Below are 24,630 nucleotides of genomic sequence, written 5' to 3'. Positions count from 1 at the left end.
ATAATAAAAACAATGCCTCATTTGGGGCAGAGAGTCCACATAGCAATCTCAGCAAATTTAGGGCTGGCCATACTTGCCAGCCCCTTCTCCACTACTGTTTTGTTCTCCTGTGACCCTGTAATATGTACAATATTCACACCAGAGGAATTCTGAGCCACCTCTGAAAGCTACCATCCAACAACACATTTTTCTTAAAATAATTTCTAGTTAGAAAACAAGTTCTGCCTATTCAAAATACTCATTTTGCGAAATTAAAAAGGAAGACACCCCCCCATCTCCTAAGGGCTGTAAGTGACCCATAACCTCTAAGAACTTCAATAAAGAAGGATTCTTTTTATTGCTACCCTTGAGTTCCAAACAATAGAAAAATCTGACTCTGTGGTAGTGCTACAGATGTTTCAGCAGAGCTTTTTGATAATCAAAACAGTGCTTCAAACAAGGAAAATAGTAATAATTATAAGAGAAGGTCACAAGGGTGTAGGTTGCTTCAATATGGTCACAACAAAAATGAATTAATTGGGACACGTACCAAACAAGCAGGCTCAATTAAGTAAATAAGTTTCTTAACAATTCACTTCAGTATAAGTTTTCAGCCCTCTTTTATCTCTTAAGAAAAAGAAATATTATATCCTTCCCTATGAGGGATTGTCCTGGGAAGCTCATGAGAAGCTGGAAAAATAGCAGCTCTCTGATTATCTCAAGCTGGTGACAGCCAGTCCCTTGCAAAGCAGCTGCATGTTTTCCATGGATGCAAAAGAGAACACTGAGGTGTTTTGAAAGTACTTCTGTTTACTTTAAACAGGTATTTCTGGAGTCCTAACTACAGCGCTTCTTCTCTTTTGACTGAATCTTCTCTCTGCAGAAAAGTGCTTTTTCTATTCAGCAGCTTCTTATCTTGCTCATGGCAAACCAGAACTGGTCTCTTGCAACAGGAGCCTCAGCACTTTGTGAAAGATTTCTCAGCTCCAAGGAAAACCACCTATTTCCATCCATCCTAACCTCTGGGCAAGCTTTGACTGCATCCTGGAAACTAGAGCTCTGTGTCCATACGCTGGTCCAGAAATCTTCCCAGAACATGCCCGGCACCTGACCTTGCCAATGACCTGAAGAGTCATGTGAGTCAACTTCCACATTCATTCCTTGGGCTCTGGCTCCAATTAATGCCAGGGAATGGTGTTTTCTGGGAAGTGAGTGCAGGCCCGGTGAGGCTCCAAGACCACAACACTGGGCTGTGCAGTGTTCTCTGTGCATCCCTAAGCCCTATTCCAAAGCAGTCAGTATTGTTAGCCTTAAAGAACACCTTACACAGTGGCCAGGAAGAAGATGGAATGAGACCAACAAATGTTAAATAATAAATCACTGTTGTGAAAGATGTCTCACAGAAATCCATCGTTCACCACGACATCCCTGTACTAAAATGAAATGGAAAACAAAAAAAGAAAAAAAAAAAAAAAAGACTTGATACAAGATTTCTGTAAATGTGTACAGCTAATTCCAAAACTCTTGTGTTAGAAAATCATACAAGTGAAAATTATGTTGAAGTTATTAAGCAATAGACTGCATTTCTGTGTGAGCTTTGGAATTTAAAACAAAATATGCGCTCAGTAAAATGAAAGTCCTCCAAGTTCTCCAGTACATTAAAAAGAAACAGAAGGATTAAGACTCAGGATATTACAAAGCTAGTGATAAAATTATTTTGAAATAACTTTGCATAGAACCCTTAAGAGCTAAGTATCTTATGTAAAGGTAAGACTTTAATTAAATATAGTGACATACATATTTATGGATCTTTCCTGTCCTCCTGCATCACTCCCCTTTTATCCACAAGTCACCTTCATAATGAGTAGCTGCGTAGAGCTGATCATTCTAGAATGGGTTAGGAACTGCCACCATCTGTATTTTCTCTGAGATGAGGACATGAACTGCAGAAACATTGTTCTGTGCCTCCTCTTCCTTTTCCAAATAGATTTAATTTCTGACAAACAAAGCACTGCAGTTTGAAAGAGTCACCATTTACCCTTTTCCTGAGGTGTTGGGCATAATTCTGAACACATATGTATTTTCGGTTTTCACATTTAGTGATTAATCTTTTCATCTTCCTCTCCAACTGGTGATATCAATACAGAAAGTGTGTTTACCACCCCTTCTGAAAAGTCTTTACCCTGACTTTTGTCAGGATATGTTTGGAGAGAGGACACCATATCTGGTGGAAGCTGTAACTGAAGAAGAGGACAATGTGTAACCTGAATACAAAAGTGACTGTCTGGAGTCACCCAATTAGCCTTGTGACTGCTGGTGGCTGTCAGGCACAAGAACTCCCCAGGGACTGGCTTTGGACTCTGATACTTTGATTATTTATTTTATTTGACATATTTGTCAATTACTGCTTCACAATGTTTTATGCTACATTGTGTTTTAATACGCTGTCCAATGTCCAATGCTATGGCCAGCTTTATATCTTATATATTAAGAATGAAACCACTATTTAAGTGAAAGAGACAACCCTAGAAAGAGAAAAAAAAGTGTGCTGAGGCATCATTCAAAGAAGATAAATTCATGTTTATAACCTCTGCTGGTTTACTGTCTGCTCTCGCATCCCGTAACTCACTTAAACAGCTGCTTCTCTGTTTTATCTTCACACCTCTGTAGACCTCAGAAGCAACCAAATCCACAAGGGCAGATCCTTATGGTCAGATGGAATCCCATGGATATAAATTAAATAAATTGTTCTTTGCAATAAGTATTCCTTATAGAGATGAGATTGAGAGGTGCTGATAAGCCTTAACATGGAAGGTCAAAATTAATTTTCCATTCTTCTGGAAGTGTACGTCAAAGTTATATTTTGGGTTATTCAGACAGTTTGACACCACACAAATGGTCAAGGAGAAACCAGGTAAGTAATTTTGAAAATGAAATGAACAGAAATCCTGTGGAAACAGAGAGTGGTGGTTAGAGTGTTTTCAATAAATGCTGCTTGCAAGCCACCAAACCAGAAGATTAATAAACTGGCTAAGAAACAGTAGACAAGGTAACCAGGGTTCTGTGAGCTCATGGCAAGAGGATAAACACTCCTGTGGAGAAGTCCAACAGCAAGGCATCTCACTTTGCTCAGAAAGACTTGGGACATTAAACAGTTACCAGGTAACTTTTGGCTGCTCCCAGCCTGAGATGAATTCCTGCTTTTTCCTTTGAGACCTGTCAAGTACCCCACATTTACACAAGAGGTAAATACACTGCATGCAGCTCTACAGGAATGTCACAAAAGCTTGCTCCATTTATAAGGTTATTGCTGTTTGGTTATGTCTAAAAGACAAAAACTTCAAGAAATTATTTATTCAGAAACAAGGTATTAGGGTCAGATAATCATCCAAACATTGCTTTATAAACATTTATTTGCTCAAAGAAATTTTCTTTCCTTCTTCTGTCTGCATTTATCTATCTTATTACACAGTCTCCCTATTTCTGCAGTGTTCCCATCATCAAAGATGCATTTTATTGCTTTGGAGTCTTCCCCTTACATGTTCATCCATCACCTCTGGCAAGAACACTGTATTTAAAAATTGAGAACTCCTTTTATGAAATATGTAATTATGGCTCTGTTGCAAGCTTGTTTGCCAAAAGCCTGTGAAAGGTTCCCAAGCTCAAAAATATATTGACTATATAGAATTGCAGTGCTCCAAATAGTATATATCTTACTCCCTTTCCAATTTGCTTCCACAAAGGTTTTATTTGTAGGGCCAGAATCCTTATTTCTAGTAATTCAGTTAAAATAAACAGTGTAATCCTTCCAGGTACTGTAGTTCCTGAGTAAGATATCTCTCAAGTTATCTAAGGTATCAGAGATCCCAACTGGCCCTGCACTCTTCATTTGTCACTCCCTGCATCACTGCATCCTGTCTGGTCTTGGTTCAGGGTGGATCTTTTACTGCAAGCAGACCCCTCCACTGTTAACTGAGATAAGCAGTTGCTTTCTAGGCATAACATTTTTCTACATTCCCCACAGAAATACAAAGAAGATAGAGAGGGACTATGAGTCCCATGTGTGAGGGACTCATGTCCTCTTTCATTCATAAGCCCCAAAAAACTGCACATAATCAATCTGAACAACAGAACAAATGCACAGAGGAAGCAGAAAAAGTCTACTTTCCAATAAAAAAAAACCTTTGCTAACAAATGCTCTTATTTTTGTCCCCTCAAAATCTTTGCAAATGTGTAATGTTACTATGGAGCTTGATAAAAAGTAGTAATGTTATGATAATTTTAAATCCTTTATATGGAAGGAAGTAGAACCCAAGTGATTTTATGTATCAGTAGCACAGTACTTAACCTGCTCTTTCTGAAAACAGCAATCATCAAAGTTGGAAATACTTCAGTAAAGTGCTTGCACAGCCCACCAAAAGAAACATTAATATTGTGCACAGAAGTAGTCCAAGCGCACAATAATAGACAGCAGCACTTGAAAAGGTCACTGAGAAACAATAAAGATGTCAGGGTTTGGGAAAAGAATAAAAACAAGTAAAAGATGAACTTTGAAGCTGACTCCATAGAGAAACATGGGGGAAAAAAGTGAAGCCCCCCCATCCCTTTCACAGCTAAGACTGAGCCCATTGCTCAAAAATGGACGATCAGAAGCAGAGGAGAAAGGGCAAAGAAGAGATTGGGACAACAACTGACTTTAAACACAAAGCCACTCCCACCATCTACCTCTTCATCAAATCTCACACCTATTTTCACTTCTCTTTTGCAACAGAAGACTTCTGAGCAAACCATGAGATACCTTGTGATAACCTTCATCTGCATTACAAAGCTCTGGGATTTGCTTTAATTCTCTGCATTAAACTCAAAACTTAAGAAACAACCAAGAAGAGAGAAAAAATCCAATAAATTCTGGGCAAGGTGGCTGAAGCTACAGATTTTTAAGGAATCCTAAAGCTACAGTAATGTTTCATTACTTGAAAACCACTTTTACAATGTGTACATCATGGCATCAGTTTGAGGATAGTGCTGGGTAACAGCCTCCTTTTCCCCCAGCTTGTATTACCACTGCCTTGCTTTAGCATAAACAAGACTTTCTTATGGTAACTGCATCCCTTACACAACAAGAAAGAATAGAACAGTGCAAAATTCACAACAAATGCAAAACCAGGCCCTCCCCAAGCTGTGAATTTGCTGACTGAGAAGTAGCAGTCCTGGCAGAGTCCCCTTATCTCACTGCATGACTCCAAGAGCTCCTCCATCATTCAGTTATCATAGGGAACATCAGCTGGGTTTCATGGCTGCAGATGAGGTCATGCAATATGGCCCACAGGAAAAAAGGTGGTTTTGCTTGTTTTTTTTCACTGAGAGTGCTGAGACATTTCAAGAAAGGCAAAGGAAGCACCAATGAATCTGCTCCCCAAAAAGCATTTCTCAAAGCTTTTTCTGATTATTGTTGGCCAAGAACAACTGAGCCTTTAAGTAGCAAAAGGCTCTATCACCATTATGACTTTTTTTTTTTCTTGTTTAGAAATAACAGCTAAAGTTAAATCCTGCATCTATTGTCAGAGAAAAACCTGCTAATGTTCTCTCTTATCTTTGCATTATATATTTAATTTCATTTCCTCCCAAAAATATCTTCATGACAACAGTCAGATGTGCCATAATAAACTTACATAAGTTTCCTCTAACTCCCAAGCAGGTGGCCCTCACATCTATCTCAAGCATTTACACTGCTTGTAACACTTATTTTGGGTGCTACAACATGTGTAGCACCTATGAACTTAGGAAAGTATAATTTGGTTCTATTGCTATTTTTAAACCACAATTAATTCATTTCCATAGTGTCAACAGGTTTCTACCTTTTTGACTTTTTCCCTAAAATTTTGCTTAAGACACACATCAAAAAAAACTCTTAAAAATCACTCAAACATTTGTGCACATTAGGACCATTATGGGGCATACAATTTTTCCTTTTTTGCTTTTGTTTTTGTCAGTGTGACAATTTCTGTTTGTAAGTCCATGGGAAATACAGGTTTTTCTTTTCTAATGAGAAGATAGTAAACACACCTAGGACAGTTGGCAGAGACTAACACTAGTAGTTCCCCATCCAGCATTCAGATACAAATAAAGACAAATTGGCCTTTAGATTGTATTTTTCTTTTCAGCTTTCTGCCTCTTTTTGAGTGAAGCAAAAATCTCTTGTACTTGGAAGAAGCTGATGACCAGAAACCTCAGTGGGGGAATGCAAAATAAAGTGCCAAATGCAGGTTGAGTTCCTGACCTGAGTGAATTAACACAAAATAATCAACATTGTATGAACAAGTAACTACAAACATTCAGCCAGAGCCACCTTTTCCAAAGTGCTTGTGATTGCTGCTGTGAAATAAATGTTTTTGCTGCTTTTATTGCAGATTCCCCAAGTGATAAACACTGATTCTGCCTTTCACTCACTCTTTTTAAGATATTAACATCTCTGCTTGCTCTCTCTCCTATCACCACCACATGCATCTACCTGTAAACCATCCCCTCCTTCTGCATAATTCTCCCATCTACATTCTACTTCTACAGGGCACCAGTGAGCACCACAATTGCCCCAAACTCAACTAAAACACCCAGCAACAAGTTAGGGTAAATTTGTACTCAGATTGAAATCATGCTGTGGAAGGAAAAAACCATAAACTTGCCTTCAGCTTTGCTTAGATTATTTTTAAACAATACTCTTTATGTCTATCTATCCATCTGTCCAAACAGCTGATGAATTTTACATTTAATTTACTCTTAGGCAGACAAATGTTATAGAAGACAAATTTGTACAAAGTAAGATAGGTGAAGACTGAAGAGTCTCAAGGTAACTCTAAAAAGAAATGTCAGGAATGATGTGTTCCAATTCCTTCTGCAGAGCTAGAAAAGTAATTTTAAAACCTGTCTTTCTATTTCATGTTGAGCTTGTATTTGGAAAAATTTCATCTTTGGGAAACAATTGGACTCAGTGCTGATGCTTACATTTACAAAAGATTCTGATATTAGGAAAGACAAAAGAGGATATGAAACCAGAGATGGGTTTGAATGCGATGCAGATTCTAAACCACAGCATGCTGAGTAGCTGTAAGCCAAATGCCTCATCTATCAAATCTCTTTCAGGAGATTGTTCAATCACCACTGTAGCTTTGTTACTGAATTTATATCCCAGAATTAGAGCTGGAAGGGACCCCAGGAGACCAGCTTGTCTCTCCCTCACCCAGAGGCACATCAGCCACTCACCAAACTTACCCATCATCTCAACAGGTGCTTTTCATATTTTTTTAAAAACCCTCCTGTGAAAGGGGCTCCAGAGACAGCTCTGACTGTTGTGCCAGTGCAAAAACACCCCACTGCTAGAAAGTTTTACTTGGTGTTTATCTGCAATCTCCTTTGCTGCCATTTAAGCCTGTTATTCCTTATTCTGCTCACATGAAGATGGACAAGGTTTATTATTTTCCTCTCAAAGTTGTCATTTGACATATCTGTATGCCATTATCATATCTCCCCTCTTTTCTTCTCCAGACTAAATAAATTGGTAAAATTCTTCAATGTTCACACACAGCTCATGTGTTCTAAACCTCTGACCACTGCTGTCTCCTCCACATTGTTCTTGGATTACAGAGCCCAAAATTCAACGCGGGGCTCCAGCTGCAGAGCAGAATTACCACGTGGGCCTTACACACAACATTCCCAACACCTCAGCCAGATGCAAAGCCAGCTCTAAACACGGTGTCTGACCAACACTAACCTGAATCCCTGCCTTAAACTGCACTGCCTGGGCATTCATCCCTCTACTTTCTTCATGGCTCTCACCATTCTCCCAGACACAGAACTTTGATCTCACTGCATTGGCTGCTATTTTTCACAGTTTCTTCAGTTCCTCAGGGTAAGTCTGAACTCTAGTTTGTCCTCTGAAGTGCTTATAGCACCTCCTTGCAAGGCGTGTCCCAGACATTTAAGAAACATCCTTTCTCCTCCTTCATCCACAATGTTAATAAAATGAATGACTCCCAGAGCAAGCACAGCCTCTTGCAGGCCCCATGTGATCCCTGGGCTTTGACAGCTACACTTCACCTTTAATTAGAGCTGTACCCACCCCTAATTAGAGCTGTACCTACCCTGGGTTTCCCTGCTCACTATGGGCATATTGAGTGAGGACACATCAGAAGCTTCACTCAAGCCCAGAGGTCATTAACAATTGTTAGGCTTTTTTCCATATGAATCTCCAAGTTTCCAACTGTCCTTTCTCAAGCCAACAGGCTTAATTTTTCTGTTTTCCCTTCTTTCTTTCCCAAATCCAGTTCTACAACTTTGTGTCATTCTCCCCCAGCTGTCTTCTATCACCTGCATCAAAAGACAGCTTCCAAGAACTTGCTGGGCAGCCCTGTGCATTCACTTCCCAGAATAATACAAGGTAGACAAAGTCTCACATTTCTCACTAAGTACTTCCAATGATTGTAGCTGCTAAAAAAACCTTTCTCAAATTTGATCTCCACTTGTGTTATCTGGTTAAGAATATTTGTGGAAACAGTGATTTTACTTTTTTAAAAAATCACTTGCTATTGAGTAACTATTACTCAGCAAAGTTATTATGGTAAGTTTAATAATAAGAGTTGCCAAAATAATAAGACATGTCAATGAGTATCTCTGCCAGTATGAGAGCAGTATTGGAAAATAAAATTTACCCTCTATAAAGACAGCCCATAGCAAAACAAGAAACACAAGTTTTCAGATCGATGTCAAGTGCCTTTCAAGACAGCCATTAGACACGGACCTGAACTCTTTCTGCTTGTTTTAATTAACACCTTTCATCTTGAAGGTCCTGTAAACAGGAATACTGCAAAATAATCAGTGCAGTGACTTCACAGGGAAAAGAAGTGAAATCTATGTGGCCACATCAATTTGTGCGAAGTCTAAATTGGTATTTAGCCTGTACTGAGAGACTGGCCAGTTCACCAGGAGCTTCATGCAATGCTCAGAAGGATATGATCACATTCTCTGCCCAGTAAATACTGAGGGTTAATAAAAACTAAGACATGTACAACAATGCACATGCTGCACATTTCACTTGTCCTGCTTTAGCCAGAGAACACACCATACACATGCTTGAGCAAGAGGCTGCTTGCTGATTTGAAATGGTTTGTTCTGCATAATAAACGATATTTTCAGCTCTGAAAGAGACTCTACTACTTAAGAAAACTCTCTGTCTGCTCAGGACACAGACTCTATTGCTGCACCACAGATCTGCACCACACCTGCAGGAGATGCAAACCTGCTTGGGAGCAGATCCAGAAAACCCTGAAATCAGTTGAAGCTGGCCTTTGTTTCAATCCCATGGAACCAGAAATATGGAAGCCTCTGCTCGATGGCTGTGGCGCAAAGTGGTTGTCAAGGCAGCTGAGCGCACAGGGAGAGAAGGCTGCACGCAGGCAGACGGTCATGGGAATCTGAAGACAGGATGTGATAGATGGAAAACGTGCCAGAGCCACTATCAGGCAGTTTAGCACTGAATTATGTTGAACAAATTCTGCAAAATCTGTCTTGCTTTGGAGAACTATGCCAAGTACAGCGCACTTCTATAGCAGTCCAACTATGTCACCTTCCTAGAATGACTTTCCACAAGTTGCTATCTGTCCCCTGCTGTCAGACTGCAGAGAGCCCTGGCCTTCCAGAGAGCTCACACCAGTCACCTTGTACCCACAGAACACTCTTTTTGTGGGAAGAATTAGCATGCTGGAGATAAGGAACTCTAATCAGTTACTAAAAATCAATCTGCCACTCTGTCACAAAAAGAAATTTTTCTACTGTCTGTGAAGCTGTCACACCAGTTGATCTGTCAGAGGGACATCTCTCCAGTATCCTTTTTCATGCACCTGCATGGATTTTTATGTAGTCATACACATGCACACCCACACACAAAGAAGAGTATTTTGGTTGAATCTTACCCCCAGACAAGTACCAGAAGAAAAATAAAATTAAAAGGGTACTTTGGAGGACCAAGAGAGGCAGACTTTGCACTACAATTGTGCCCTGCAGGTGGCAATGACTGTGTGGCATCTGCTTTCAGCACCACTTTCCCCAAGCACATTTCACAGAAATCCTAAGACAGAAATGAACAGCAGGACCAAGTGCCTGATGGAACATGCCTTGGTAGTGAATTAAGTGCCACTCTCACTTTTCTACCCTGACAGGAAGCCAACAGGGGTCAGGGACTCTCATCATCAGGAAACTTAAGGGGGTATCCAATGTCTTGGATGGGCAGAGCTCATAACTCAGACCAAAACTGAAAGGAGATAAAATGATCATAGGCATTAATAATGGGATAAAGCAAGGGTGGAAAAAAGCACTATGTAAGTCAATTCACATGCATGTGCACTCCCCCTCTGCAATTACATTGGCAATAAAAATTGCTGTTCCATTACAGGGACAGAAACAGCTGCCAGGGTCTTGAAATATTCTTTTAGGCTTTCAAAAAAAGCCTAAGAATCTGAAATCTGGCAAACATGATTAAGGGAATGGAGCAGCTGTCATACAAGGAGACCCTGAGAGAACTAGGACCGCTCAGTGTGGAAAAAAGGTGACTTGGTGGGATCTTTCCATCCTGGATAAATACCTAATAGGGGGAAATAAGATCAAGTAGGACTCTTCTTAGTGATGTCAGTGGAGAGGAGGCAAGGGGACAAATTAAAACACAGGAAAATCCAATTAAACAGAAGAAGACAATTTTTCTTATGGTGAGCAGGGTCAAACACTGGCACATCTGGCTCAGAGATTGTCCAGAGTCTCCATTCCTGGAGATATTCAGAACCTGACCGGACACAGCCTTGAGCAGCAAGATGACTCGGCTCTGAGGAAGGGACTGGAACTAGACTTCATACCTCAGCCATTCTGTGATTCTCTCAAAAATAATAATCCACAGGTTCTGCTGCCCTGAATAAATTCAAAATTGATTGCTTGTAATCATGCTCTTAAGCCCAGGCTTTCATTTACAAATTCTAACATTTGAACATTTTAAGAAAGCTTTCCTACAGTAACTAGGAATACCCACAATGTGGAGTTAGAGTCTCTTTGGCAGATGTAAGCAAACAACTGTAAGAAGGTGTGAATCATTTAATTAACTCCATGGGTTCATAGAAGGGAAGGTATACAAGGGCAATTTAAATGCCAACATTTCACCGCTGGTCACTTCAGTGGAAATTCACAGGGTTTGTGTGTTTCATAGGCCCTAAGGCTTAAGGGTATTTTCTGGGGTGACAGAAGTGGCAGTGATCCCACACACAGAAATCAAACCCTCAAGGTGTCCCTTTATTTCTCGGTGTGCTCACAGTGGTTTCATGGTGATGACCCAAAATTCAGAGCTGGTTTCTGTGTTGCTGTAGAAGGTTGCAGAAGTTTATTTTGCTGCAGAGCACAGGAAACCAGAACAGAGCACAAATACTGCCAGAAAAGAGTGGGTATGAGCACTTCTGTTGGTTGGACCAAAAGATGTCTTGCTATCTACTTTCTAGATGCTTGGAGTCACAGAAAATTACAACATCAAGAGCTAAATTGACCTTAAAACATCTTTCAAAAGGAATTAGGAAGGAAAATACATGCAAACTCATACTAAAGTGGCATCTGCACAACACCACCACTGTGATTATTTATCATATTCAACCTAAAATTCTAAACCTTCAGGAGGAATTTCCCAGCTACAGTAAAAGCAGAAAAAACAAGATTGTGTGCTCATGGGCATACCAGTCTCATACAAGTGCTGATATTTCACATGGTTGAAGGATACAGCCTCCCTTCACCCTGCTCACATCCCAACATTCCCACAAACTATTAGGGAAATAAAGGAAAATTTTAAAAAAAGGAAATTAGTTCACTACTTCCCCTGATATGGCCACACAGGTGCTGGTACTGCTGTGAGCAGAATGGGAGCAGACAGGTTTTCACCTTTCAGTATTACTGAAGTTACAGTGGAATTACTGCTCTAGAGAAGGGGACAGTGTGAGTGTGAACAGTAACAGGAGATACCTGTACACTTGCAGAAGTCCTGCAGTTCCAAACATACTGGAATCTTTGTTACACCTATTACCTTAGATCAATAAACATAAAAAGTGGCTGTTCCCACTAATTGTATCATCAATAAAAGAACAACTAACAGTGCCAAAATGCAAAATTTTTGCACTATGTTTCCAAATTTCTACTGAACTAAGCACCATGCTGCTGATTCTGGATAATGCTGAAGAGGAGGCACAGCCTGTCTGTCATCTTACAGGTCAATGCAGAGTGTGCTCACACATGGCAGAGGAGGCTCTGATGCATTTCAAAAAGGAGCACAGAAGCTTTACTGGCTTTATTTCACTGAAACAAACCAACAACCAGTAAATTGAGCTGTGGCAAAATGAAAAAAGAGGGCTATTCCTGGACTACAGCTCCCTAAGACCTACATCCTCTGCTTCCAAAAGTTTCTTTTAGTCATGTAAAATTCATTTACCATCATCAAAATTACAGTGTTGTAAGTAATAATAAATTCCCACAAAAGATGGATTTAAAAAAAAAAAATGAAACCACTACAGATGGGATTGTTTCAATATTTGGCACTGACAATGTGAACGAAGAAGAATACCAGGTCCTTGGTAAACAGGAGAGAAAATAATGAAATAATATTATGCTACACACAGATATACATGGAGAAAAAGTAATCCTAAAAAGCCATGGCTGAGGTTTTCACTACTATTTATGAACCATCCAGAAAAGGAATAGTGACTATCACTCATCTGGCTTCCATGAAGGCAGGTTTGATTTACAGAGGGAGTCAATAAGATGGTGAAAACTATTAGAATACATTAAAGACTGACTAAGGGTCAGGATCAGCAGCATAAGAGCAAGTTTTTAATTTATCCAGTGATCTGAACTATATAGTCTGACAAAAACTATTCTGTCCAAAGAAGAATCTTATAAAACAGAAGATGAAATTCTAATAATTTAAAAATTTTTTAAAGTGTCTGCTTGAAATAAAAATTTTAGTTTCTTCTCCCTACCTTTTGCTAGATTAAAAGAGGCCACATTCTTATAGGAGCAGCTGAAATTATTGAATTGGTTTGTATATGACTTTGAATTAGATATTACTTAAATACTATGGCAATTTTTGAGCAAAGTGTGTTTGGTTAATGTAGATGTCAAAACGATTTTATTTCCATTTTTGAGTAAAAATGAAGTTATTTGGACAGTAAGACTAATACAGAAAAGTGCAATGTACCAATATGATTATTAACATAGAAAATACCTTAAAAAGTGAAAGAAGCCCCAAATCTAACCAGTAAATTTGAACTATATAACCTAGGAAACTGTTTTCCCTTCTCAGAATATTAGGAGTTCACCATGGATTTATCAGGAGATACCATGACTTCTGTGGGTCTGATGAGTCCCTTTCTGACAGCTGTTGGAGATTTCATTGTTATTTCCTTGAATACCTGAATTAAAATCAACTCTCCTGCCTGTGATACTGCTTCTGATTAGAAATACTCCACCCTTTTTTCAGGCCAAATCCATCACAATATCATTATTTATTTTGGATTTTTTTCCCCCTCCACAAAATGCCCTGATCAGTGCATTGCGTCCACACATCTTTTAATATTCTTTCCTAATTATTTCATACTCCTTGGGGGATCTTATCTAATCAATGCCCTATAAAGAGTGCTCTGCCACTTAAATACCCAAATTTGCAATTTTCTTATAAACTGACTGTAAAGTAAAGTGGTTTGAGCAGAGGAGGCCACTAAGCTTAAGTCTCAAGAATTGAACTTTGGACCCATTGTACTTAAAAATCCTCTTTAATAGCTTCAACACACACACATACAAAAACCACCCAAACAAACCAGAACTGCATTGATAAAAGCAGTATCAATATGCAGAAATTTCAGAGTACTAGAGAAATAATCTTCAGAGCTAGAATAACAAGTGAAGCAGTTCATATTACAAGGTCATATGCCTAAGAGCGTAGGAACAAGAATTTCTGTTGCTGAAATCATTAGATGAAATTATAAAGGAAAAGAAGAACATGTTACTATTTGACCAGCAAGAGAGACACCAGCATGTTCTAGTTACAAAGGCTGTGATTAATCAGCAGAGGCATTTCCAATATGCACTCAGAAGATTGCAGGCTACTGAAAAAGTCAGGGGTAAAAGCTTCTATGAAAGAGCATATATAGCTCTGACTACTCATATTTGCAGAAATTAATACCCCTAAACAGAGGCAGAAAGAGGCTGGGAAATGGAAACCCTATTGTGCTAAAAGAGACTAAAAGACATTCGTTGTCTCACTTTCCCAAAATGAAGGCAGGATTTGAGGAATGTAAGATGGCATGTCAGATGGTGAACATGGCAAGGGAGAAGAATTATCAAAGTTGAAGGACAGCACTGGTGAAATAACAAAAGTATAACTTGCTGTGAATAAATTCAGGCTGGAAAGAGTGGTCCCAATTCTTCAAAGCAGTGAGCTTCTGAAACAACATCCTCATAAAAATAATACAGATGATGGGGTTTAAGATGGAGCTTGGTAATGAATTAGGTTGCATAATGTTACCCAGTACAGAAAAGAATTTGAATTTGACACATGAAATATCTTACTGTCCTATGTTCCTGTGACTTTTCCCAATTCCTCTGCATCTAGGGTGCCAAAAAGTCTGCAGACAGAAAGTTGGCAGCCACCTGTTTTGGTGCTCACTTGAGAAGAGGCAACTGCATATGTGGGATTCCACCAGGGCCACTGGACTGGGAATTCCCTATCGTTTTCTTATGCTGCTCTTTTCTGCTTCTTACTGTCCTGTTTCAAGGATGGAGTAATCCAAAACAAATCTCAAGCAAAAGCATTTTTATATGGGAGACCACATACACACTTCCACAGCATTTTCTGTAATACTTTCTGTAGGCCTTTCAAAATGGTTTGTCTCTGTTCCTTCATGCTGCTCTTTGAAGAAATAAAATGTTTTCAGAGCTATCCATAGCACTACATAGGCTATTTCTTCTTGCAGGGCTGAAACTAATAGGAAATTTACTTGTGGGATTTCTGTTATTCTTTTACATGAATGTAATATTTGTAATAGATTGCAAATTTAAATTGCATTCTTGGTGCTACTGTGAAGTAGCACTTCAGACCCAAGAATTTGTTGCGAAGCTGAGAAAAAACAACATATTTGGAATGATATGAGTTGTTCCAAAAATAGAAACATAGCAGAAACTGGCATTTTAAAATTTTCAGTATGCTTGCTACTATATATCAGAATCTTACAAGCACAGAGCAATATAATACACAGACCTATCAAAGTTCCACAAAACAGGTTATGGAGCAGCACAAACACATAAAAACCCAGTTCCTCAGAAGCCATTCTGACATTCCAGGATGATCTAACCAACAAGACACTTAACATCTTTTAAGCAGAAGATGAAACATGTCACCAAAACTCACCCATACTTCTAGTGGCCTCACTTAAAGGGAAGTCTTAGAGAGAATTAAAATTCTCAAGCATTTATCTCGGTATGACGTTAGTCTTGCTGCTAGAGGCCATGTCCTCTGAGGTATTGAGCCCTGCCTGAGGAGTCTGTGAATTCTCATCTTTCATCTGGGCATATGAATATTCCATGTTATGCCAAGGTCAAAAGCCAGGATTGAAAGTGCTAACCTGGTTTACATTTTAATACTTAAAAGCACCACACCTGATCTGGGTCTCCTCACCCAGAGGTACAGAATCCACTTCTTCCTTGCAGAAGTGTGTCTTTGCACAGCCTGGAGACCCTTGTTCTTATCCTACAATTTTTTTTCTTCTTGCTATGCATATTTACCCTTCGACAGCATCTAGCTCTTACCCTCATCTGCCACTTTGCAAGCTGTCAAATGACTATTCAAGCATTAAAAAAAATGAAGGGTCTGTTAAGTTGTAAATTAAATGACAGTCTATAGCTGAAAATTAGCAGTAACGTGCCCAAAAGTTTATTGATTGCTAAGAAAAGGTGAATAACCCCCCCTACAGCTGACTGTGTAATTACTGACCTTTAGAACCCCAGAGCTATTAATTTAAGAACAGATAGCAGTGAACTAGCAAACGAGTTATTTTGCAGCAGGACAGTGAAGGCACATATCAAGTTTTTGCATGTGTTCAGTGCGACCTTGAATAGCATTATTACATGCCTGTATTTTCCATTTTAATGCAGAATATAACCCAAGCTATATCTGGACATAAAGTGCCTGTCAAGTAGTTCAGAAAATCAGTGGGAAGGCACCCACAAACACTGTGGCCTTTCAGTATATTTGAAGAACTCCACATCCATCCAGAAAGGTTCTAAATTACTGTTAAAGGCAGGAAAATTGTATGGCCAAGCTTGTTTTTGGCAATTTGGCAAATTGCCATTGCCAAGTGTATGTCCTGCAAACATTTTCATTCCATACTCCACAGATGGAGATGGAAATGCCCAGGAACAGAAGAATAGCAGACAGTAATTCAGCATCAGTACAGAGGCAGACACACACACACACAAAACACCCTCACCTCTCTTGATACTGCTAAATTTAATCTGCTTTTACACATTACTATTACACAATTCATAGAAACAGCAGCCTAAAGACTATTAACACAAATGCTCCAGCAATATTTAACTTCTCTCTTTTTCTTCTAAGTAATAAGCACTTATGATAATGGAGAAATAGCTGCCTTTTGACAAAGCAAACCATAATTTAAGAGCATTGGTCTGGTGGTGGAGTTTACAGTAAGAAAATTAAAAAAAATATCTGTTAATTGGATGTAATGAAAGAAAAAGGTATCTGACCTGGTGCAGACGTCCTTCCATGAAGAGTAGTTTCGTTGGGCAGGAGATCTTTTGAGTTGGAAGTAAATGGTGATTGTCTAAATGTGTCTTCAGAAAAGAAAGGGCTATAGGAGAAAACAAGATGCCTTTTTTTAAAGAAAACAGCAGTTAACAGAAGAAGTAGTAAATATGATTTTTGACCTCAACATCTTAATGTTGTAAGAAATACCATCTTGTTAAAAAACCTGTTTCACTTAGAGAATTCATGCTGAAAAATAGACAGACCATGAGGCAGTGTGCTTCGGTAAAACTGCATTTCAGAGTGAAAAACTGAAGACCTAGCTAAAATCTGGCTTTTAGCTAGATTTCAAGATCTTATATTTACTATATCACAACACAACAGGGATCATTAAAATTAACACTTCAAAAACTTGTATTCCATTTTCATATCTGGAAAGGGCAATCAGGAAAGGTAAAAAAATATTATTTAATAATCTGAAGCATACAGTAGTTATCTTTAAAACAGAACTTTTCAAATATTAGATTAAGATGTTGAATAGTTCTATTCTGACATGGCCTTCCATGAATGAAACTACCTCCATTTGATTTTTAAAGCAGGAAACAGTTCATAAATTGAAAGGGTGCATCCCAAAGAGTATAAAGCACAAGAATTACCAGCTATATGATTTAAAAAAAATATTTTGCATTAGTTTTAATTGACAGGCAGAAAAAAAGTTAATTTCAATAGTGAAATGGCATCTTTGTCAAAGTATGTTTTCTGCTCAATTAAAGACCATAACAAACAATAATTCCTTGTCTGCAGGACAGTCAGACATCAGCAAGAAGTACATAAAAAAAACAAAATGGAAAACTACAGTCTTTCTTGGAAAAATGCTTTCTAAAGGAATGCATTCCTCCTGCATGCAAACTATCAATTTCTTCTAAGCAAAATGAGAATCAGTTTAAATCTGATCTCTCCCAGACTGAGAATCCTTAACAGGCTGGTGTATAGTGGGTGTTTTAAAGGTGCAGGACAGGAGGCCAGACCATTTCTGCAGCCTTTTCTTACCCAGGAAAAAAAATCCAAGAATCTTTTCAGGATAAAGGACCTACTATGAGGTCTTACAAGGTGTTGCACAGTGAGTAGTCCTCAAAGAAGACTCAAAGTCTCAGCTGCACCAAGCTGACCTCACCAGTCCAGATACCCAAAGTTTCTCTCCCAAAGGCATCACTTGCCTGTGTTTTCCCTCGTGCACTTTTTCTGCAGAGTGAACAAGTCACTTGTATCCTTGGTCAGACCTCTTCTGCCTCAGGAAAACTTCTGGATAATTAGCTGACTTGATTATGAAACACTTTTGGCAACTACATTCTTTTACCTTCCTATTAAGTTTTTTGGACATTATTAATTTTGTGCTGTTCCATATGTGACAGTTAATGGGATATTTTGGTATTTCTACAAAAGTCTGAACACATCCATAAACAGTCAACATTAGGCTGTGCTGAAGGGGAAGGTGTGAAGTTGCCCCAAACCTAAACAGTTTGGTGAATGCAAATATCTGAACAATGCAGGATTCTCCAGAAAACAAGTGACCAGGATAAACCAAAACAGCACCAATGTACACTTGCAAAACTTAACTTCTTCCAAGACTCATACTCCCACTCAGGGGTGACATAATACAAAACAGACCACGCTGTATAAAAATATGCCATGATTTATTGCAACATTCTTCTCACTGGTTTAATAATGATTTGAAGAAAAAACAGCAATAAAAAATGTTTTATTACTATTGTGACTCTTGAAAATCTTGTAATCCTCTCAGGTTCCCATGTTGGCCTTCCTGGTGTGCCTTAGTTTCAGTCACTGGGACACTGCTCACTGCTGGTTCTAAGCAAAACGGATGGTGCAGGGCTTATCTATTTCAGGTTAGGCCATAGATCATGAGCAGGTACTGCAGGAGGCCACATTGTGCCATATCCCAAGGATTTCATTCTCCTCCACTGCTGCTGGTGAATTACAGAGCCATCCTTGGATACCTCTTTTCTGCCTTCCTCTAGAACAGCAGCTGAGTCTCTTCAGTGGTGGGCCTATTATTATTTCCATTTCAGCAGATACGTCCTCCAATTCCCAGTGCAAAGTATGGAGGGAGGAGCTCCTGCTTCATAGCAAGAAATTACACACATTGTCCTCAATCACTGTGTAAAGTCCTTTCTGATGAAGGTTAAGCTTTAGGATATTTTTTATTTTTCATCTGGCTACATATTTCCAGTTTCATGGCTACACAGTTCTCTAGATGAAAGAAACTTATCTTGGCATCTTTTTCTGGTGTACTACTTGCTTCCAGACCACTCACTTCTGCACTTTCTGTCTTCTCATCACAGATGGCAGTCTCTACCATCTCACTCAGCCATTGAACTGTGAGGAATCCTTGCCAGTTCTGGCTGCTTAAGCAAAGTCACATGGAAGTATATGCTGGCAAAGTCCAGGGGTACTCACAGGAGGAACAGCAACAGATAGTTGATGGTTATAAATGTTAATAACAAATAAGACAGCAAAAAGTGCTTGTGTACCCCATCTTGCTGGGGAGTTTGCTGATTTAAGCCTCACCAGTGCCACAGCTCAATCTTTGTTCTTCCCAGCTACTCACAGGTGGACAACAATGACCTCACCTTGGCTCTCTGCAGCTGTCAGCACATTTCACACAGCAATTGTGATTCAAATGCCTTTCTGTCATTATTCCAGATGTGGGTTGGTGAGCCAAACTGCATCACCACATTTTTTCTTAATGCAGTCCAAGTGCCTCTATCCTCCACTGGCTGCTCCGCCACATTCTATTTTCGAGAAGGCATCATACCCTTACCAGTAAAGACTTCCAGCTGTTTATTTGGTTTGGGGTGGTTTGTTTTTTTTTTTATTTTGGCAAGGTCTTTCAAGTCAATCTCTTTGAACTCGCAGGATTTAGTAGACTGACTCACTTCCCCTCTTAAGAAGCTCTCCTCATTCATGTTTTCTTCTGCTGATAAATAGGCAAGATAAGAAAAGCACCCAGAGAAACTGAACCAGGCACTCAGCATTTCATGTCCTGATGCATAGCAGCCACTGTAAGGATATCTCAGTAAAGCTCAACACAAGTTTAACAACAGCCAACTGTGCTACCCTCTCAAAAATTGGCAGACAGAATAAGGGCAAGTTATCTTTGAACTGTCCTCAACCTTTCCAATTGGAATTATCTTTGACAGATCCAAAAGTAGCTCTGGATTCTCACACCAGTCCTGCTAGTAACATCATGAGACATTGAAATCTATTTTCAACTATTTGTCAGCCCATCCCTGCAGCACACCCTGGATGGTTAATGAGTAGTTGGACAATACGTGCATTTCTCTGTTTGCATCTCAGGCTTATGCTTTTTAAGTAACACAGAAAGGCTGTGCAGGCTGCATATCTGACAAATTCCCATACTAGCAAACATGGGAAGCATTCACTGTAACCAGAAGCCAAAAGCTCAATTGAATTATCTTTCAACTTGCAACATCAAAAAGTCCCTAATGTACATTTACCGAGCTGGTCAGTTTATTAAAAACAAGTTATTTATTGTAGGTACCATGAATGAATTGGACAGGCCTAGAAATTTAAGTACAATGTATTTCAGAGACCTTTTCTTTGCAACTGAAATGTTTTTCCATTCGGCATGGGCAAAGCTGTTATAAGTTAGCACTGAGAACTTCTATAAAGGGGCTGCAGAAGCAAGAAGCTCTTACTCTATTTTGAATGAACTCTTCATCACTTCAGCATGCTCAGTCTCCAACCCGTCCACAACAATTAGGGAACTTTCAGGTAGGAAATAAATATATCTTTGCCAATTCTTGCCTCCTACTCCTACCCTACCAAGGGCTCCTAAGTCTTTAGCAATTCCAGCTACCACTTACTGCATAAGAGCCTTAAATCTTCCCACAGGGACACCTCACCTTGCTGCTCATGGATATGAAAACACCTTGTGGGCTTCTTCCCAGCCACAGTACTGTAAAGTGCACATTTCTTTAATAGCACAGGTCACAACAGGATTATGTTTTTAACTCCTGCTTAATTTAGATTATTGTAATAGTGTATCTGTAATCTTTAACACATTTTTTTAGTGCTTACAGTCTGACTTTTAAAAATTCATCTCTAGAATGTATTGAGATGGCAGAAATACTAAATTGAAATTTTTCTAAAGAAATCTAGGTAGACAGAAGACAATCAAAATCACCTCTTCTTAAGTTGGTCCAGGTCTTAAAATCCAGTTGTCAGCCTGGTCTTCCCTCAAGCACTGCAGGTACCATGCAATTTAAGTTTCAGTTTTTATTGAAAAAAATAGAATAAATAATTCCTAAAATGATGTGTGACTACTTGATCAGAGGAGAATGGAAAAAAGCCCTTTGGGCCTTTTTGACTTACGAACCCTAAGCAATCAGATCTATAATTGTAGCTTTTCAGATATGGGTTCCATTACTCATGGAAATATCTTACATTTGTACTGTCAGGTCCCATTTTCAGGACACAGACAGGTTTGAGCTCACAAGGCAAAAGGAGGCAATGCTATTTACAGTGCAGCTTTGCAGTAACCATGGGCTGTACTTACCTGGCTGTAGTTCTGATGGTGTTATCTTTATTGTGGTTGTGCTCTTTGCTCACCTTTTCTGCAGAGGAACACACATGAGTTTTGTGATTAGCATAAGTCATATGTTCTCGATCAGATTTTATTCAGTGGAACTATTTTAATGCTTTCAGATAACAGCATAACCCAGGGTAATTTAGGGTAAATGGTTCCAGCATGATTAGAGAACGGGCATGACTTTATTTAAATTAACACCAACAAGTTTTTTCAGCTCCACACATCAGTGTTAGAGCTCCATGCAGAATGTGCAATGCAAGTGTTCATTGGACACACTTGCTGGTCCTTTGTGTGACAGATGAGGTTCACCATCTTTGTCAAGGGAAGCGGGCAGTGCAGCCCCAGGAGTGCTGAATCTTGCAGCCACTGACCACTTCAGCCAGGAACTGCCATCTGCAGATTCCCCTCTACAGGGACCAAAGCAGTCGTCACAAATTATTTAATTAGCTTTCAAAAATACAGGAGCTGAACTCTGGCTTTTCCAACTCGGTTGAAACACTGTGAACCTGACCTGGCTGCCACAGTGCTTTAAAGCATATGCAAACTATGGGGGACATTTGGCAAGGCCTCTGTGTTTCAGCTGTGAGGGTAGGAAGGCTCTAACTCCTATTAGTTTTCAGCCCTGGTGATCTTACAGTTTTTACAGAACTTTGGGATTACATATAAAAATCTCATTTTGTTCATTAACTTCAGCTATTGAGCAGTTGCACTGGATTTACCTGATAGCTGGAAGAGCAGCTCAGATGCCATCTTCACTGATATGTCCTGGCTGAACAGATTTCTCTCTGGGAGCACACGGCCTCCTTCGGGTGCCTTCTGGATGTGCTCGCTGATGTCTCGCCCCAATAAAGTGCTGTAGCCAACGTTTTGGCTGGGTTGGCTGGGTGACACCAAAGCCTGCGAGTCGGGGATGTCAACTTCCATCGGCTCTTCCTTTATCTTTACTGTCTGGGTTTCCTTGAAACTCTCAGCTGCAAATATGTATTAAAAAAAAAAAAAGATAAACAACTGCCATAATTATTTAATTAGGCTGTAATTTTTCAGAGTGCTCAAAGCAGAAATCACAATTACCAAGTTATAATTTGCGTACCGCATCCCTGCAAATGGGAAGGGAAGCAAACAGCTGACAGCCTCAGTATTCTTCTGCCTGTTATAAATAGAAGCAAGCTCTTGAAAATAATTTTTTGAACTAGAAAGCAGAAAACAGTTGCATATTTGCAAATATGAGAGCTACATCACTTTCTATGAATAATGTGTGTGTGATGACACACAAGTTACTGCAGCTTTGTTCCCATTTATTAAATGAAGTTGCAGCTCCACACAGCTCTCCTAAGGTGGGCACTGAAGGCCCCTTGCAAACTCCAAATTGTTCTGTATCAGCAGAAGTACCAGCACCAACAGTCAGAAATATCTGTGGGGGGATAGGGGCAGAGGAGGAAACGTCATCTTCTCCTCTTCCACTCTTTTTCTCTTTTATGGAAAATTCCAGACAACCACAGGAAGAACCTGTTTGTTACACCTGCACAAGCTTTCTAGATGAGAGGGGTATTCTGGGTCTCATGCTTTTCTCAGGGCTGACAGATATTCCCTCATACATTACCAGGTCCATTAACCTTAATGAACAGTTTTCTTAAGTCTATATCCCCCACTCCTTGCCTTCCTCTCCAGTGTCCCAGATCTAGCAAACAACACCATAGTCTAAAAGCCAATTTTTAGTTCACTTTCTACACTTGGGATTCTTTGGGAGTTGCTGCATTCTTTGGTTTGGTTGGAAGGTAAGTGATCATTTTTTATTCAGAATGAAAGCCTTGACATCTCAAAATCAAGACTCCAAGATAATTTGTTTACTACACCCCAAATACCTATACAGACCAGATTCAGACTTTCTGCTGTGGAAAGAGAGGTTGAAGACCTGTAGAATTTATTCTCAATTTAGTTTCAGAGAAAGAGGATGATTTTTTTTTTCGTAATGATTTTCATTCAGAGCACTTGTGAAAGGGCACTGGTATCATGGCAGAACTCCCCAATAAGGTGTTACTTCTGCTGGCTGGATGCTGACCAGAAACTCCAGAGACAGACAACATAAAAAAGGCAATAAGCCTGGATAACCACGAACATAAATAAATACATGAACAGAGTTAAGTACCAGAAGGGACACCCAAGCAAGGAATCATTAAAAAAAATTTTGTTTCCTCTGTTTTTCCCATCCTCTCTAACGCACATGTGTCAGCTTCACAGATTTTATTCCAAGTGTTAAAGATTCAGGCTTTTCATTTTCAATTACCCAATATTACAATGGTTCTCAGAGGCACCAAAACATGGCTTGGTTATCCCCAAAAATGTTTTCAACTTGCTCAGCTGGTTGGCATCATATTGTCACCTCCAGCAAGAGATGGACAGAATCCCTTTATCATGAAGGCATAAGCATTCTACCTAAAATTAAACTGATATGGATCACCAAGTTCTTTTTCATTACCTTGGTTTTTGCCTCTCTCCACATTCCTGGAGCAGAGAAAAAGTGGTTTTACTTCCCACAGCTCTTAAAGGAAAAAAAAAACTTGAAGCCAGGAGATAAAAGCCACTTGGATATGTTCCAGGAACAATTTACATGAAGTGCTTTCAATCTTTTCTTATGACATTTCTTGACCTTTAAAAGACACATATAAACATTGATAGAAATCTATCTACTATCCACAGATGCATCTCAGACTTCAGAAATTTTTATAGTGAATTCTCAGCTGAAGACCAGTTAGAAATATCATAATGCTTTTTTTGTCGTGTTAAGAAGATTTTTCTCTTTAAAATTTTGTTTAAATCTTCCATTACTCTCTTATTATAAAACCACAGAACCTTGCATCTGTGTTTAAAAGTGTAAAAATAGCATGCTGTGCATTGAAAGTGAACACAGAGCAACAAAGGAACGCATCAGGTAACAGTGTCAATCAAAAGCTCAGGTAACTCCACAAACAAATGAGTTCTTCAGATCTCTGACCAACTGAGCTCTGCACCCAGCTTCCAAATTTAGGTGCAGAGTGAAGCTGACCTTTGTTGCTCTCTTTTCTTTTAAAATATTCTTTCTATTTCTGTTCCTGCTCCACACAGTTTAATTCCCTGTCCTGCAAATGCTTTTGTATCAGACAAGCTGATAGAACCCCAACTAAGGCAAGAGTCAAGCAATACCAGTGACCTTCTC

The 24,630-nt window shown here is 39.3% G+C and overlaps 1 protein-coding gene across 1 annotated transcript in view; it reads right to left on the bottom strand.

Moving 5' to 3' along the window:
* Window positions 1-24,630, bottom strand: part of ZNF827 (zinc finger protein 827) — a 98,672-nt gene that overhangs the window by 15,390 nt on the left and 58,652 nt on the right. Inside the window, exons 6-8 of the mRNA XM_015623640.1 lie at window positions 22,157-22,408; window positions 21,405-21,462; window positions 16,810-16,913 (exon numbers count right to left, since the gene is read on the bottom strand). Of these exons, the coding sequence (XP_015479126.1) occupies window positions 16,810-16,913; window positions 21,405-21,462; window positions 22,157-22,408 (414 nt within the window). The remainder of the gene's footprint in view (window positions 1-16,809; window positions 16,914-21,404; window positions 21,463-22,156; window positions 22,409-24,630) is intronic.

This window comes from Parus major, chromosome 4, assembly GCF_001522545.3.
Source record: "Parus major isolate Abel chromosome 4, Parus_major1.1, whole genome shotgun sequence".
Taxonomy (NCBI): domain Eukaryota; kingdom Metazoa; phylum Chordata; class Aves; order Passeriformes; family Paridae; genus Parus; species Parus major.
This window is presented reverse-complemented; position numbering and strand designations above follow the sequence as displayed.